Here is an 18,686-nt window from a genome sequence, read left to right as displayed (position 1 = left end):
CTTGTGTTTCCTTATTTATTTTCATTTTGGATGATCTGTCCATTGGTGAAAGTGGGGTGTTAAGTCCCCTACTATGAATGTGTTACTGTTGATTTCCCCTTTTATGGCTGTTAGTATTTGCCTTAGGTATTGAGGTGCTCCTATGTTGGGTGCATAAATATTTACAATTGTTATATCTTCTTCTTGGATCAATCCCTTGATCATTATGTAGTGTCCTTCTTTGTCTCTTCTAATAGTCTTTATTTTAAAGTCTATTTTGTCTGATATGGGAATTGCTACTCCAGCTTTCTTTTGGTTTCCATTTGCATGGAATATCTTTTTCCATCCCCTTACTTTCAGTCTGTATGTGTCTCTAGGTCTGAAGTGGGTCTCTTGTAGACAGCATATATATGGGTCTTGTTTTTGTATCCATTCAGCCAATCTGTGTCTTTTGGTGGGAGCAGTTAGTCCATTTACATTTAAGGTAATTATCGATATGTATGTTCCTATTCCCTTTTTCTAAATTGTTTTGGGTTTGTTATTGTAGGTCTTTTCCTTCTCTTGTGTTTCTTGCCTAGAGAAGTTCCTTTAGCATTTGTTGTAAAGCTGGTTTGGTGGTGCTGAACTCTCTCAGCTTTTGCTTGTCTGTAAAGGTTTTAATTTCTCCATCAAATCTGAATGAGATGCTTGCTGGGTAGAGTAATCTTGGTTGCAGGTTTTTCTCCTTCATCACTTTAAATATGTCCTGCCACTCCCTTCTGGCTTGCAGAGTTTCTGCTGAAAGATCAGCTGTTAACCTTATGGGGATTCCCTTGTGTGTTATTTGTCGTTTCTCCCTTGCTGCTTTTAATATGCTTTCTTTGTATTTAATTTTTTACAGTTTGATTAATATGTGTCTTGGTGTATTTCTCCTTGGATTTATCCTGTATGGGACTCTCTGTGCTTCCTGGACTTGATTAACTATTTCCTTTCCCATATTAGGGAAGTTTTCAACTATAATCTCTTCAAATATTTTCTCAGTCCCTTTCTTTTCCTCTTCTTCTTCTGGAACCCCTATAATTCGAATGTTGGTGCATTTAATGTTGTCCCAGAGGTCTCTGAGCTGCAGTAGTTATTTCCACTATTTTATCTTCCAGGTCACTTATCTGTTCTTCTGTCTCAGTTATTCTGCTATTGATCCCATGTAGAGAATTTTTCATTTCATTTATTGTGTTGTTCATCGTTGTTTGTTTCATCTTTAGTTCTTCTAGTTCTTTGTTAAATGTTTCTTGCATTCTGTCTATTCTATTTCCAAGATTCTGGATCATCTTTACTATCATTATTCTGAATTCTTTTTCAGGTAGACTGCCTGTTTCCTCTTCATTTGTTAGGTCTGGTGGGTTTTTATCTTGCTCCTTCATCTGCTGTGTGTTTCTCTGTCTTCTCATTTTGCTTATCTTACTGTGTTTGGGGTCTCCTTTTCACAGGCTGCAGGTTCATAGTTCCCATTGTTTTTGGTGTCTGTCCCCAGTGGCTAAGGTTGGTTCAGTGGGTTGTGTAGGCTTCCTGGTGGAGGGGACTAGTGCCTGTGTTCTGGTGGATTAGGCTGGATCTTGTCTCTCTGGTGGGCAGGTCTACGTCTGGTGGTGTGTTTTGGGGTGTCTGTGGACTTATGATTTTAGGCAGTCTCTGTGTTAATGGCTGGGGTTGTGTTCCTGTTTTGCTAGTTGTTTGGCATAGGGTGTCCAGCACTGTAGCTTGCTGGTCGTTGAGTGAAGCTGGGTGCTGGTGTTGAGATGGAGATATCTGGGAGATTTCGCTGTTTGATATTATGTGGAGCTGGGAGGTCTCTTGTGGACCAGTGTCCTGAAGTTGGCTCTCCCACCTCAGAGGCACAGCACTGATTCCTGGCTGCAGCACCAAGAGCCTTTCATCCACACGGCAAGTTCAGATTTTGTTGCCACTTGATCTTTCACTCAGTCTTGAATTGTATCTACTAGTTTAGGAGGGTCCTCTGTGGCGGCAGGGGTGGCTGTGGCTCAGTGGCAAGGACACAGGCCTTTAAAATGTTTTTTATAAATAGTATCTTTTTCAAATTTTAGTTTCTACTAGTTGGCTGGTGTTTAGAAATACAGTTGATTTGTGTATTTTGATGTTGTATTCAGCAGCTTTTCTAATAACTTCATTTATCCTAATAGTTATAAATTTGGAATATACCCATAACATAATGCATCTGAACACCAACGCATATTCAAGAATGTTCATAAAACCCCAAACTTAGAAATAACCAAGCTTTTCATCATCAGAAGAATGGATTTTGACATTCATTCAATGGAATACCCATAGCAATGCAAATATGGATGAATCTCAAAAACATAATATTGAGCCAAAGAAGAGAACATACTATATAATTCCATTTCCATGAAGTTCAACATAGGAATAACTAGTCTGTGGTGATAAAAGTGCAAATAACAGTGACTTTGGGGGAGTGCTGCCTGGGAGAGGGTATGTGAGAGCCTGCTGTGGTGCTGGCAGTGTTTCACGTCTTGTTGTGGATATGGTTACACGCGTGTGTTCACTTCAGAATTTCATTCTGCTCTAGGCTTAACGTTTAGGTACTTTATGTATATTGTGTTTCAGAAGAAATTGGGCCGAATTCACCTGTTGAGTTTTTTTAAAAAATTAAGACTTTGTTTTTGAGCAGTTTGAGGTTTACAAAAAAATTGAGCAAGAAGTACAGAGTTCCCATATATCCCCGCATGTCCCCCTTCCCCTCCTCCAGTTTCCTCTGTTATTAACATCTTGCAGTAGTGGGGTATGTTTGTTACAGTTGATAAGCCAATATGTTGGAACATTCACAGTTAGATGCTACTAAATTAAGGAATTGCAGAATTGGTTGGAAAGGATCTTAGAGATGATTTGCCAGCCAACACAAGTTTACTGTGTCCCTAAAGCTTGATGGAAACAGAACTATAGCAGAATCTTAGAGACCTCACTTTTCATCGAATTTTTTGGCTACCATACACATACATCAGCATTCCTACATATAGATTTCACTAATGTATACTTGAACAAAGCTAATTTAAGGAAATACTTTCAAGAGATATTAAAAAAAACAGACTTTTTTGTCTTTCTCCTCACTTTTTATCAGAGATATCTGTTGTATATTCTGTGCTTAAGTTCAAAATCAGTTAAACTGTTTTAGAAAACAGGGTCTGTTTGTGTTAACCGCATCACAGGTGTACTAGGCAGCAGAGGCTAGAGTGGTTAGTAAACAACAGGTAATGTTGTATGTATAAGTTTATGTTAAATTTGTGATTCAGTTTTTTCCTTGGAGAAAAGGATTTATAAAATTTTAAAATTTCTGCCAAACAGTTCATTGTTTTTTAATGTGAAATAGTGCACAATGATGGGCCAGTATATTGATAAAGTTCATAAGGGTTCTTACCCAGAGAGCTCCCTTCATTTCACAGATTCTGCTGCTGTTATCAAGGTAGTACTTGCTGAGTGGTTACTCAGCCATTGTAAGGCTTTATGTGGATTAACTCATTTAGTCTTCCCACCAACCCTATGAGATAAATGTCATGATGAAAATTATTTAAGAAATATGTCTGTATGGGCTTCCCTGGTGGCGCAGCAGTTGAGAGTCTGCCTGCCGATCAGGGGACATGGGTTCGTGCCCCAGTCCGGGAAGATCCCACATGCTGCGGAGTGGCTGGGCCCGTGAACCATGGCTGCTGAGTCTGTGCGTCCAGAGCCTGTGCTCCGCCACGGGAGAGGCCACAACAGTGAGAGGCCCGTGTACTGCAAAAAAAAAAAAAAAAAAAAAAAAGTCTGTAATAAGCTGTTTGTGCCTACCAATGCCACCTGTCTACCCTTCTATAATTACTGCTATTAAATTTTCCCCTTGTTTTTTTCTTTTTGTGGTACGCGGGCCTCTCACTGTTGAGGCCTCTCCCGTTGCGGAGCACAGGCTCCGGATGCGCAGGCCCAGCGGCCATGGCTCACGGGCCCAGCCGCTCCGCGGCATGTGGGATCTTCCCGGACCGGGGCACGAACCCGTGTCCCCTGCATTGGCAGGCGGACTCTCAACCACTGTGCCACCAGGGAAGCCCTGTCCCCTTGTTTTATCCTCATGAAACCATCCCCGGTGCAACCATCAAGAAATCCTAATGTCTTGCAAGCAAGCAAGCAAGCAAGCAAGCAAGGAAGAAATCCTGTGAGAACTCAGAGATGCTCAAATTTGTTAAAGGAAAGAAGGTTGTTGTTCCAGCTGGCTTCTAAATATAGTCAGGCACTCAAAAATGTTGCTGCTGATTGACAGAGAAGGAGACGCTTGTCACGAAGTAGAATTTTCCAATACTAAATGCAGTCTGGAACTCGTGTTTCATTTATCTACATGCATATATGTAGATAAATTTCTATACATGTAAAACCCTTTCAACAGTATCAGCTGCTTTGAACATAACACACGTGTACATAGTGGTAGGCGTTCTCTCACGTGAGCGTCCTTTGTTCTTCTAGTTCCGTCACCGGGGCAGCTTCAACACAGAATCCACAGCGTGGGACATTTCCCAGTGTCTGTCCGGCAGCCTCTTAAAGCCACAGCCTACGTGAGTCCAACCGTTCAAGGCAGCAGTAACATGCCTTTATCCAACGGCTTACAGTTATACTCCAACACGGGGATCCCTGCCCCCAACAAAGCTGCAGCTTCTGGGATAGTGGGCCGCAGCGCACTCCCAAGACCTTCATTGGCAATAAACGGGAGTAACCTGCCTCGAAGCAAAATTGCACAGCCTGTCAGAAGGTAAGAACCTTTGCTCGTTCGTGTGCAGTCTGCACTTAGAAACTGCTCTGGGAACCATCCTGACTTTGCCTTTGTCTAACCCTGGGAGGTCACTCTGCGCCTTCTGGCCTGACTCGTGACCTCCTGCCTCTGCGTTTAATACCTTTTTAATCAATTTGTAATCAAAATGGGCAAAAATGTCGTTAGGCACATGCACACCCTCCCCCAACAGTCGTGATTTTAAAAGCATCTTAGTGATATTTAACTGGGGCTTTATTAGCTTATGTTGGTGTAAGTTTGGTATGTTCCAGGTAGAATTTTTTTTTTTTCTTTCAACATTCCAGCCTGCTTGCAGGGCACCTGTTCAATGATCTTATGGTTGTGACGTGCCCTTCTTGAACTGGATCTCCTGGAGTGTCTTATGGTTAAAAACAATTCCATAAAAGCAAGTTGAGGACAGAGTAGAAGAGGCAGGATGTGAGAACAAGTAATTTTTCTTTATGCATCGGGTAGCTATAAATAGTTTTTCCTTTCCGATAAATAGGTGCTCAGATCAAAAATAAATTCAGAAACTATTGTAAAACAAACACAGAAAAGTAAATAATCCTACTCTCCAGATAGAAATCATTTTGGTGCATGTTTGTTCAATGCCAGGCTGTGTTGCAGTTGTGACTGAATAGAATCACATAATTTGATATATGTAGGTCATTGTGGACAGTCCATTTATCCTTAGATATATGTCTTCAAACTAAACTCTTGGAAGGGCTGTCACTGCCAGACAATGAGAGGGTCTGTTTCCACAAACTTAGGCAAACATTGGGTATTATCATTCTTTTCAAATTCTCAGCCAATATAATAGGCAAATCTTTGATTATTTGTAAGACAGAATAACATGAAGAAATTTTCAATTTGTATTCAGTGAAGTAACCACTTATGTTTTTGGGCCATTTTTCTCCTGAGTTTATCTGTTTCTGATTTTAAAATATTCTTTATACACTAAGGGTATTGATCATTTTCCGCTTAGGTTGCAAATCTGCTTGTGCACATACAACATGCGTGGCAACGTGCCGAGAACTGGGCTTTCCATCAGATGAGCATGTTGAAGGCCCAGAAATACAAGGCACACTTGGGAAGGTGCCAGCACGTTGTCACTGCTGGAGTGGCGGAGAGTAGATCAAAGTAAGTGATGGGATTCGTGGGATTACTTACAAGCCGTGTCCTTTTTTCATTCCTTTATAGTTTCCTTCAGCCTCCAAAGCCTCTGTCTTCACTCAGCACTCTGAGGGATGGAAACTGGAGAGATGGTTGCTACTGATGCAGTTCTATGTACGTTTGAACAGCTGGAAAGAAGTGGAAATGAGGGTCGTGTTACCTAGCTGGCTGGGTAACAGCGGGTGTCGGGATATTCTTTCCCTTCTGCGTTTTAACATATTTACTGCATTGTTTTTCAATGGACCAATCACCAGAGACTAATTATTGCACTTAAATATTTGCCTGAGATACTGCAGCGTTCACAAATCCATGGTTGCAGTATTGTGACACTTAGAGCTAGGAAGTTTTTGTAGAACTGATATGTACCTGAATCCTTTTTGAGAGAATTGAGATGTATCCATAATGCTTTCTTTGCCATCTGAGTTTCTTAAAGTAACTTGTTCAATTTACTTACATGTTCTAAACATCTTCCCATTACATGTTCTGTATTTTAATACACTGCATCTTTACAACCAGGTTCTATAACGTATGCTTTGAAATTCACTTTTTTATAGTTTACAGGAATTTTATTTTTTGTGCCTATTTCTTTTTACACCTACGTGAACCACTGTGGAACAACTTAAATTTTGTGCCATAAAAATATTTTTGTGGTAAGGTACTATTTTTTTAGCTCTAGGGATATATCAGCAAAAATCCATCATAACAATTTGAGAGACATAAAATTATGTTGAATGAGCACAATGTAATCTGAAGCATTGAACACTGAGACAGCCAGACAACAGAGTGAAATGGTCTTGTTGTTTTCATTGTTAATTTATTGTCATACGTGGGTTTCATATTTATAATGGCATCACAAGCTCATTGCACTTAATACCTGCAATGTTTGCTACTGTACTACAATTGATTTTCAATACTTTTACAGAAGATGAAACTGTAACATTTTATTAATAATGCTTCTGGAAATGAACGCATTTTAAAGCAAATAAATCTTTTTGATAGACCTTTTACAAAATCCATTTGCACTAATGAATGCTTTCTTATGGTATATGACTTCATATTTGTTACTGTGTACACTGCTGTTTTGGAATGTTCAGAAATAAAGACTATTTCAGCAGTATCAGGTCACGCATGAATGTGCAGCATAAACAGTACGAATACCACGCCTACGTTTCACCACGACTGTGAAAGTATTGTCATTGTTATGCTCTCGTACAGAGCATTTATACCTGAGGCGGGTAGGCAGAATGTTCACATTTGTAAACAGTTCTCTCTCTCTAAAATGCTTGGGAGAAGAGATGTGAGGTTTTAGTTCTGCAGTGGGGTTTCGGTACCACTTAGGATGGTCACTAGAACCCAAGGAGCCTCTTGCCCAGAAACCCATTTGTGGATGAATACTGTCAGTGGAGATTCCAATATTTTTGGGGGGTTGAACTTGAAGTATTTCTTTTCCCAGTGTCAGAAGTATTATCATTAGTGTACACTATATTTGATGTACACTGGAAAACTTTTCACCTCAAGTTGCTATGGAAAGGTTAGGTAAAAGGTGTCAATGTCAAGTTTTAAAACAGAGTTCTCCTGAAGGTCATTAGGGATTTTTATTTTTAAGAAATGTGCCTTTCTACATAGTTCCATGGGGAACTAAAAGACTGGCTTTTAATTAGCCTGTCCTTTAAATGAAATGTGGGCTAGAGGAGGTGAGGTATCAAAGGAGAAGTGATACTTATTGAGCACTTTGTTAGTGACAAGCACTTTCTTAGTCACTTTGCTAGTGACTGTGCTAGAAATTTTTTATATATTTGTCTAATTTTTAACAATCACCTCCTATTACCACCATTTAAAAAGTAAAGACCCTGAGCCCAAGGGATGTGACATTAACCTAGTGTAAACATCTAGCTAGTAAATAGTGAAGCTGACTTTTGAAGCCAGGTGTATCTGATCTCAAAAGTCTGTTTTTGCCACGACTGTGCTCTTCCTATGAACATTTGTAGTTCAGTTAGTACATTTTTTAAAAATGAGTTTATATTCTGAGAAGGTGAAAGGATTCAACTCATTTGCAAATCAAGTATTTCATTTATATTCAAAAAAGTCTGTTCAGCCCTTGGAATAAAAACCAAAGATGCCTGTATCTTGGAATTTACATTCTAGTTAGTAGAGAGACAGTAAACCACATACAAGTAAGTACATCACAGTACAGGTCTTAAGTGCTATGGCAAAAAAAAGAAAAGGAGATGAAAGTAAGGGGGGAGGTGAGAAAATGGAGATGGGGAGGATCACAGTATTAAGTAGGATCATCTGGGTAGATCTCACTAAGAAGGTGACACCTGAACAAAGACAAAATGGTGTTGGCGATTATTTTCACAGTTCTCCCCAGGATGGTAGTAACATTTATTCTAGATGCATAGGAGAGAATTTAATATATTGCATCAATAGATGCCCTAGGGTATGGTCCGCACATCAGCAGCAGCAGCATCTCTTGGAAACTTATTAGAAAATTCAGATCCTCAGGCTCACCCCACACCTATTGAATCAGCCATCTAGGTGATTTACAGAGCCCCCTTTGAGGAAAGCTGCTGGAAAGGAGGGAGCAGCCTAGGCAACGGCTTAGGGCAGAGCATGCCTGGGGTGTTTGAGGAAGAGCAAGGAGGCCATTGTGGCTGCAAGCAGAGGGAACAAGGAGGGAAGCAGTAGAGATGAGGTCCGAAGGGAGACAGGGAAAGATCACGTAGGGCATGTGGGCCACAATAAGGCTTTGATTTTACTCTGGAAATGGGAGCTATTCATGGTTTTGAGCAGCAGAGTTTATGATTTGACTTTTTAAAAGCATCACTCGCATTTGGTGAGACTAGACTCTTAAGAAATGAAGATGCCGTGAAGGTGACAGGATAGCAATGGAGGAGATAGAAATGGTCAGATTCAGGCTGTCTTCTAAAACTACAGCTATCAGGATTTCTTTATGGATTGGATATACTGTGTTAGAGACCAAAAGAAAAACTCCAGGTGTTTTGGGCTGGCAACTAAAAGGATGGAGTTCCTCCAACAGAGACGGGGAAGCTGTGGGTGGAGTAGGCTGGAAAACCATGATTCTGGCTGAGCTCAGTTATGCTCTCTAGGGAGTTCCCTGGCAGTCCAGTGGCTAGGACTCGGTGCTTTCACTGCCGGGGCCTGGGTTCGATCCCTGGTCAGGGAACTAGGATCCCATAAGCCATGTGACACATTCCAAAAAAAAAAGTTACGCCCTGTATCTCATGTGCATTCCTCAGACTGTAACAAACCAGGACTCATACAGGAAAAGGGATCCTGAGATGCTTAGTTCTGCAACATGAAAGGGAGCTATGGTGCTGAGTTAACACAGACAGTCTACCCTGGCTGACATTTGTATTAGTTAGCTATTGCTGCATAACAAGTTACCACAAAACTAAGTGGCTTAAAACATTATTATCTCAGTTTCTGTGGGTCTGGAACCTGGCCACAGCCTAGCTGGGTCCTCTGACTCAGGGTTTCTCACAAGGCTGCAGTCATCCTGAGACTCACTAGGGAAGAATGTGCTTCCAAGATCACTCACGTGATTGTTGGGACGATTCATTTCCTTGTGTGCTATTGACTAGAAGGTACCATTGCTTTCTTGCCACATGGACCTCTCCGTGGGCAGCTTACAACATAGTGGCTTGCTTCATCAGAATGAGCACGAGAGAGAGGGAGAGAGAGAGAGAGAGAGAGAGAGAGAGAGAGAGAGAGAGAGAGAGAGAGAGAGAGCGTGAGCCAGAAAGCTGGAAATTTTTCTGTTGTAACTTAATTTTTAGAAGTGACAGCCCATCGTTTTTGCCATGTTTTATTCATTGGAAGCAAGTCGCTATGTCCAGCCCTCATTTAAGGGGAGGGGATTACACAAAAATGTTAATACCAGGAGACAAAGGTCATTGGGGCCATCCTAGAAGCTGCCTGCAAAACACTGCCAACCACTTTACCAGATAATGCCAATCTAATTTCCCATTAGTTGTATTACTACTGTACATGTTTGCCAGGAGGCTATGAGAATTCCTGTTACTACACATATTTGGTATTGTTAAAACATCTTTAACTTTTAAGTCTGTGGGTATCTAGTTGTGTCTCATGGTCTTAATTTTCATTTCCTTTGTTGTAGTGAGATAGAATACCTTTGGATTTGTTTATTGAACATTTGCGTATCATCTTTTATGGATTCCTGTTCAGGTCTTTTGTCCATTTTTCTATTGGGGTTTCCTTACTGATTTGTAGTAGTTACTTATATAGTCTGCTACAAACCTTTTGTCAGTTATATGTGTTAAAACTATATCTTCACCCTGTGTAGCTTACCTTTTAATTCTTTTAATGAGGTATTCTGATAGAATTATTAATTTTAACATAGTACATATTTACCATTTTTTTTAAAGATTAGCCATTTTATGTCTTGTTTAAAGAGTATTTCCTGACCCTGGAATCGTGACTATAATCTCCTGTATTCTCAACGTTTTATTATTTTACTTTTCACCTATATTTTATATTGTTCATGTGGATTTATAGTTGTCCTAGTAACACTTACTGAAAACTTTGTCCTTACCTCACTGTTCTTTGTCATAATCAGATGTCTTTGTGTGTGTATGTGTCTATTTCAGAACTGTCTATTCCTGTACCAGAACCATACTGTTTTAATCTCTATAGACTTATAATTACATTTTGCTAAATAGAGTAGTTTTACTATCTTTTCCTTCAAGTGTGTCATGGATATTCTTGTCCCTTTGCATTTCCACATGTATTTTTAAACAAACTAGGCAGAAAAACATCCTGTTGGAATTTTGATTGGATTGCATTGAATTTATAATTCAATATGTTGGAAATTGACTGTTTACATACTGAGTCTTAAAAATCCATGAACATGGTCTACCTCTTCTTTTATTGATTGAGGTATTCTTTAATCTCTCTCAATAAAATTGTGCAAGTTCTTCCCAGAGGACTGAAATGCCTTTTGCAAGATTAATTTCTAGGTATGTGATACTTTTTTATGCTATGTGATACTTATGATATTTTTAAAATTTCATTTCAAATGTTTTATTCAACCACCTTAAATTTATGTTATGTTAATTTATACTTAGAATCTTTATATACACAGTCAAAATGTATGAATGTTAGATTTCTTTCTTTCCTATATCTTTTCCTTTTTCTTGCCTATGGTCGTCAATGCAGTAGTAAATATAAATGATAATAGATATCTATCTCTTTGCTAATTCAAAAGGAAAGCTTTCTCTTTTCTTACCATTAGGTTTCAAATTTGCTAACAGTATTTTATCATAAAAGAATGAATTTTAAACAAACTTTCTGCATCTATTAAAATAAGACTATCTCATTTAATCTGTTAATTTGCTGACTTTATAATGGATTTTTCTAATGTTGACTCAACCTTGAATTATTGAGATAAATCCAATTTGGTCATGTTGCATTACTCCTTTTTAAAATAGATTGATTTCATTTACTAATATTTTATTTAGGAGTTTTGTCCAATTTTTGAATAAAATTGGTTTATAATTTTTCTTTCTCAAACTGTCCCTATTAGGTTTTGGAATGAAGACAGTATTAGTCTCATAAAATGAATTGGGGAGTACTATGTGTTTTTCTAGCTGGGAGGATTTATGTAATATTGGAGTTATTTCTCCCTTACATATGTGATAAATCTCACTGGTAAAGCCACTGGGGCCTGGAGTCCAGTCAAGTCATGTTTTTAAAATCTGATGTTGTGTTTATTCTGCTTCCAAAAGCATGATTAAACCTCCTACTTTATTGGTGGCTTATCTATACGCTCCTCTACTCTTCGTAGTTTTATCAAATTTTGTGTTGTCTTTTTAGGCCACATGATTTGGTGTATACATATTTAAATATCTTTTATCTTCCTGGCAAAGTGAACCTGTTATCATGGAACTAGTCTTCTTTACCTTTCTTTTTAATGTCTTAAAAAATCTATTTTTCAGATATTAAATAGCTACATATTTCTTTTAGTGTTTATATGATACATATTTTTAAACCTTTGCTTTCAAATTTTATTCTTGTGTTAAACAACATACAGTTCAGGGTTTTTTAAACCTAGTATGAAAATCTTTGCCCTTGAACTTGATCATTTAAGCCATTGTATATAAAATAATTACTGACATATTTAGATATAAATCTACCACCTTCTTATGAGCTTCGTTTGTTACATCTGTTCCTTTTCCCCCCATTTTTGTCTTCCTTTAGATTGTTTTTTTTAATTCTGCTTTTCTCTCCTATTAGTTTGAAAATTATACCCTAATCCTCCTTTGCTATTGTTTTAGTGGTTACCCGAGAAATGACAATTTGCGTCCTTAACCTGTCAAAGAATAATCTACCTTTATCATCCTTGTAGGTAACAGAAGGAGCCCCAAATCTCCCTACATCTAATCCTTAAATTCATGATTCAGCCAGGGATTAGGGAGAAATGACCATATATAGATCTTTGGGCTGTCTAAAAGTCAGAGAAATCAGAATTAGCCATGTAAACAGTGCAACACTATGCTAAAAGATGTTTAGAGAAAGAGTGGTGATGGGACCAAGGGAATGATCAGCTTTGGTGAGGTCAGCAATTTGATCTTAAAGCAGGTCCCGTGTTCACTCATCCAACAAATATTTTATCGAGAGCCTACTATTAGTCAGGCTTTGTCCTAAACACAGAGGATATCACAGCCAACAAGTCAGATGTGGTTCTACCTTCATGGAAGTGACATTCTTGATTCTAGTAAGAGAGACAGGTTCACGTCTAACAAATGCCATGTCCTTCCTATAAAGGAAGCAGCAAGGAGCTAAGACACAGAATAACGGGATGGGAGCAGGGGGGCAAGGATGCTCCAGAAAGGCCTGTCTGAGAAGAGGACATTTAAGCTGAGGATGTATGGGAACTCATCAAATGAAGAGAAAGGGACAGATTATTTCAGGTAGAGAGAGGGAAGAATTTGGAGGGTATAAAGGGCCAAAAGAAGGCTGGTGGGGCTGGATCTTAGTGTGCTGGTGGCTCAGCTGGCTCCATGCGTTGTGGGGTCCAGTAGGAAATGAACTTTGAGAACATACTAAGAATTTCAGGATGGCAACAGTCCAGCATTAAACCAAATCACAGGGCCCTTCTGAGCACAGGCCTACGTGCCACTGCACAGGTCCCAGGACCACGGGAGAGGGAGGGGCATGAGCCCGTGGAACCTCAAGTAAGGAAGGGCTTTGAATTTTATTCCAAGTTCAATGGGAAGCTGTTTATTAATAGTAACACTAACACTCATACTTCTCTTCCTATGTGCCAGACACTCAGCTAAGTTCTTTAGAAGTTTTTACTAATTTAATCCTCACACGATCTTATTGTTCTAAAATTACACCTGTGGGATTTTAATTTGTGGAAGTGACTGAGTGATGACATCAAGAGGTCGATGCCACTGAAAGAAGACTTTTATTACTCATGTTTCCTGAAAGGAAGGGGCAGGTCACAGCACACAGAGGCAGGTTTTGGTCAGGAGGTGGAAGTCTAGGCCAGAGCCTTTGCTGGGGTTTCTGCAGGAAAGGCAACGCAAGGCAGAGTAAACAGTCTAGGATTGGCTGATCTGAATAATTCCAGGGGGCTTCGAGCTATAGGGGTGGTCTCCAGTTGCCCAGTACTTGGTCCTAGGGTGATTTAGGGCAGGGGGAATATTGCTTGGGTGTGTGAGAACTGGATAAGAAGTGGGTGGGGGACTTGGCCTTGGATCAAACGGTCTGCACACGCAGGCCGACTCACAGGGAAGAGGTCAACACTTCGGTAGGTAGTTTGTGGCCCTGTGATGAAGAGCTGCCTGTGATGAAAACAGACATAACAAATCTAAGAAAGTGCAGCTAAAACGCCCACTGAAGGAAGTACTGTTATCATTCCCATTTATTTCTTCTACATCCCCAGGATTTATGTTATACCTGGAAACTTGTACCCTTTGACCCCATTTCACCCACTCCCCCCCGCCGCGCCCCTGGTAACCACCAGTTTGTTCTCTGTATCTGTGAGCTCATTTTTGTTGTTGGTTTTTAGATTCCACATATATGTGAGCTCATATGGTATCTGTCTTTCTATTATCCCCATTTTGAAAATGAGGAAACTCAGGAACAGAGAGGTTAAACAACTTGCCCACGGTCACAGAGCTATGAGGGGCCAGAGCTGGGATTTGGACCCTGGCTTTGAACCAAAAGATAACTTGAATAAATGTGAAGTTAAAACTCATGGTCTATGGAGAAAGGACTAAAGAGAGCCAAGGGTGGAAGCAAGCACAAAGCTGGGGTGGGCATTCCTGGTAGAGGGGGCAAGATGTGCGAGGAAACGGAGTGTGCAAGGAACAGGTGTTAACTTGCGTGGCCAATCTGGTGAACTGTTTCTTTCAGCTGCCTGCAGGGTGCAAGGGAGTGCCGGAGGGAACTAAGCTGAAGGCGTGGGCCGGAGCTAATTTGGGGAGGGCCTTGTAGCCCATGCAAAGTAAGAACAGGGCGGGGATGTCGGCTCTCTCCAAGGGAAGACTGGAAGGCAAGAATGCCATCTCAGACCGTGTTAGCCCCGGTTCAGTGCGGGGCACAAACTACCCTAGCTGTGTTGAAGCAGAAGGGATTTGATGGAAGAAATTAGTGCCTATAAGATAATTGGCAAGACAGGTGGGCCAGCCCAGGATAGGCCTCTGAGAACAGCTCGTCACACAGCATCGCAGACCAGGAGATGGGCTAACGGTGCCAGAGATGGGGCAGAGGGGAATGAGAAGCTGCCCCGGAACCCTTAGCTCCACTACCACGCTGCCCTTGCAGAGACCAGGACGCTGCATTCAGGCTGTGTCACCATGCCCTCCAGGTCTGTACCAACAAAAGGCAGATGGACCACAGGGGTCCCCATGTGTCCCACACATGAAAGTAGTGACCAGATAAGGGACTTCTGCTAACGCTGCCACAGAATAAAGCCAGTGCCTCCACAGCTTGCCCACAAAACGTCAGACGTTCCCGAACTGTCACCCTTCCCTGCAAGACTTCCCTGCAAGTCAGTGGACCCTTGACTGCATCTGGAATTCTCGCAGCAAGAAAGCCCGAGGTTTGAGGGTTTTAGCTTTCTGTCCTCTGCAGTATAGGGAGCTTCCCGCAACGGAGCACCATATCCACATCCACCGGGGAGACAACTGTATTTGCCCCGTGGACATTGGACAGACCGGAAGGGAAAGACATGGGAGACGTGGAGAAGCTAAGCTAGGCAGGGCTTGGTCACTTACTAAAAAGACTTTAAACAGAGCTAAGGCAATTTAGCACATGCACTTGGCAGATTCATTTTAGGGAACATCGCATCCTATGATTAGAGGTGAGTGAGGGCTGTGGTCCGCTCTCCACAGCCTCCTAGCCAAGAAGCTATCATAGATGTGTTGCCGTAACGTGGGCAAGACACGGGTCACCACTTTTCTCACTCCGATGCCATTTCCTCATCTTTCACTGCTTGACTGTTAAGCCCGTGGCGCAGAAGCACTACATTCCTGCACTAATAGCTGTGCTACTAAGGATAGATATATTCATTTGACTTTCCCCAGAGGCAGATTCTAGACAAAGGTCAGCAGTTTAACTGGGAGGTACAGGACATGCTGTAGGTGAGTGGAATCAGGGAAGAACCGGGAAAGCAAGCACTAAAGGGGATTTATTTGGCCAGTTGCTGGAACTTAAGCCCATAAGGATATTCTAGGAAATAGTGTGAACACACTCCTTAGGGTCTCCCACACAGAGCTGAGATATTTATTCACCAGCTCCCATCAGTCAGTGGGTGTTAAGTCTTCCTGGCCTTCTGTGTTGGGCGACATAGCTGTCTTCCCCAGCTTCAAAGACCCAGCCGATCTGCGGTCGGTACCCACTACAGTCATCTAGATCAGGGTCTGAAAACTACCAAACCTGGCCCACAGCCCACCTTCGTACAATCTTCATACAGCTTATGAGCTAATAATGATTTTTACATTTTTGGAGTTGTTTAAAAAAACAAGAGCGTGTGTAACAGATTATGTGTGGCAACGCCTAAAATATTAACTTTGTGACACCTTACAGAAAGTTTCCTAGCCCCTGACGTAGATTATCTTGCAGTAGCAAAGAATCCCCACATCTCAGGCTACAAACAGCCATTTCTCCTGTGCACTCTAGGGTCCAATGGAGTCAGAGGAGGGTTTTGCTACAAAGGTAGTCACTCTGCCCCTTCCTATAACACGGCCATGTCAACAGGGGGCGCCAGAGCTCATCACAGCAGGGAGAGAGAACGGAGAATCAGAGACCAAGACTTCAGTGCTCCACACTGAGAGGGGCACGTGCCATCTCCTCAGAATATGACCAGAGCTGCCCGCACGGCCTCTCTAGCTGCACAGGAAGCATGAAACATGCTATTCTGAGTCCAAGAAGTGGAAGAGATTTGGGGACATTGGTGAACACTGCTCACAGCTACCAGCGCTCTTTCGCATCTTCCCTCCATTTTCCCAATATAATTAAACAAGTTTTTAATCTAAACAATATTTATTGACTTCATATATTATATTTTCCTGGAGTTAACAACTGCTTCATTTAAAACAAAAATTTCTTAGAGTTCTTCGAACCTGTGGCTAAGTGTTTTATAGTCCACAGAGCTCTGTAAAATACTTTTCTCCCACATAGTCAAATCTATCAGGCATCTATTAATCCCATTTTTTCTTCATTTTCCCTGAAGACATTTTTCTTCTGGAGCCTCTTCCACACGAAAAGATGCTCAACATCACTAATCATTAGGGAAATGAAAATCAAAGCTATGAGATAGCACTTCACACCCATTAGGATGGCTTTTATAAACTAAATAAAAACAACACAAAATGAAACAAGTGTTGGCAAGGATGTGGGGAAATTGGAACTCTTACGCACTGCTGATGGGAATGTAAAATGGTGCAGCTGCTATGGAAAACATTATGGAGGTTCCTCCAAAAATTAAAAATAAAATTATCATACATCCAGCAATGCCACCTCTAGGTATATTCCCAAAAGAAGTGAAAGCAGGGACTCGATCAGGTTATTTGTATACCCATGTTCATAGCACCTTTATTCACAATAGCCAAAAAGTGAAAGCAACCCAAGTGGTCATCTGGAGATAAATAAAATTCCATACAGTGGAATTCAGCCTTAAAAAGAAAGGTAATTCTGACACATTCTACAACATGGATAAACTTTGAGGTCATTATACTAAGTGAAATAAGCCAGACATAAAAGGACAAATACTGTATGATTCTACTTATATGAGATGCCTAGATTAGTCACATACATCGGGACAGAAAGGAGGATGGTGGTCAGCAGTGGCTGGGGAGCTTCTCTCTGAGGAAAAAAAGGTTTGAACTCTACATTGGGCACCCATACTCTTAAGACCTGGACTTCAGAGAAAAACCCCCGAAATACCAGTTTTGAAAACCAATGGGGCTTATGTCCACGAGACCCAAAAGGCTACAGTGCACTGAGAAGTGGCTCTTAAAGGGCTCACGTGCTCAGACTGACTTGCCCCAGGAAGCAGTGTGAGAGCAGCTGGCCGAGAGGTGCACAGACCTTGTGTGAAAGAGGCTTATTTGCTTATCTTAAATCATCAGCTTGAGGGGCAGGCATCTAATTTAACACACATTTGGGGGCCTGCTGGGGTATTCTCTGGGGAAGGAGGCTGTTGGGTACCATCTTCACACTCTTCCCTCTACTGTGCTCCAGAGTGCCAGTATCTTCCAGAGGGAAGATTTTACACGTGCCTGGTGCCCTGGTTTTTAGGTCTGGTGCCACAGCTTTTATGGATGCCACCTAGGGGATGCCCTTGATCACCTAGCTCTGCTGGCTGGAGGGCTTGCATTCCTGGATCCCATGGGACTGTAACAATCAGAGACATAGTTCTTGGCCAGTTACCACCCTCAGGGCACTACACAGGCAAGTGAAATACACCCCGTCTTTCTGTGAAAGAGGCTTATTTGTTTGTCTTGGAGCTTTGGTATGAGGTGCAGGCACATATCAAGCAGCCTACTGAGGTTCTCTCAGGAAATAAAGGCTGATGGAAAGCATCTTTGCACTCCTCCTCTGCCTTACTTCAGCTTGCCAGTATCTCCAGTAAGGAGCTTGTACATTCCTCTGGCACCCTGGTTCTTGTGGCTGCCCCCAGGGGACACTTCTAGGTCACCTGGCTCTGGTGGCCAGCAGGACTTAACGCTTGTGATCCCAGAGAACTGTATATATTTCCATACTTTCAAAGCTGCTGCCTGAGGGTCTGGCTTTCAATCAGCTTGAACTGAGGTCCTAACTTAGATCCTCTTCTTTGGGACATTGATGACCCATAACTACTGGGAGCTGCTAAAAATAAAATAGGCGGCTTGGACAATCACAAAGGTTTGAGTGACAACCTAGAGCTAGGGCAGGGTTGAGCAAAAAGTTTCCTCTCCTATACAAGGCCATTCTTTCAAGACTGGAAGAGATGGCTGTTTTATCTAATGCACAGAAACAAACACAGTCAAGCAAAACGAAGAAACAGAGGAATAGTTTTTAAACACAGAACAAGGTAAAGCCTCCGAAAAAGTCCTTAAGGAAATGGAGGTAAGTGAGATACCTGATCAAGAGTTAAAAAAAAACAATCGTAAAGATTCTCACTGGGAAGACCTCAGACCTCCCAAAAGGCAAGGAACCCCCCACGTACCTGGTTAGGGCAAAAGAAAAAACTAAA

The 18,686-nt window shown here is 41.4% G+C and overlaps 1 protein-coding gene across 2 annotated transcripts in view; it reads left to right on the top strand.

The window, feature by feature from the left end:
* The window catches only part of SLAIN1 (SLAIN motif family member 1), a 64,916-nt gene extending 53,555 nt beyond the window's left edge, over positions 1-11,361 (top strand). The window contains exons 7-8 of one of the 2 annotated variants that reach the window (XM_067712920.1): positions 4,483-4,765; positions 5,984-11,361. In XM_067712920.1, coding sequence (XP_067569021.1) covers positions 4,483-4,765; positions 5,984-6,059 — 359 coding nt within the window. In that variant the 3' untranslated portion in view covers positions 6,060-11,361. The remainder of the gene's footprint in view (positions 1-4,482; positions 4,766-5,983) is intronic. The other variant, XM_067712921.1, reaches the window with a different exon arrangement.
* Positions 11,362-18,686: the final 7,325 nt, after the last annotated feature.

The sequence above is a fragment of the Pseudorca crassidens genome, chromosome 18 (genome assembly GCF_039906515.1).
Source record: "Pseudorca crassidens isolate mPseCra1 chromosome 18, mPseCra1.hap1, whole genome shotgun sequence".
Taxonomy (NCBI): Eukaryota; Metazoa; Chordata; class Mammalia; order Artiodactyla; family Delphinidae; genus Pseudorca; species Pseudorca crassidens.
Note: the sequence above shows the minus strand (reverse complement) of the source record. Positions and strands in the feature narration are given on the sequence as shown.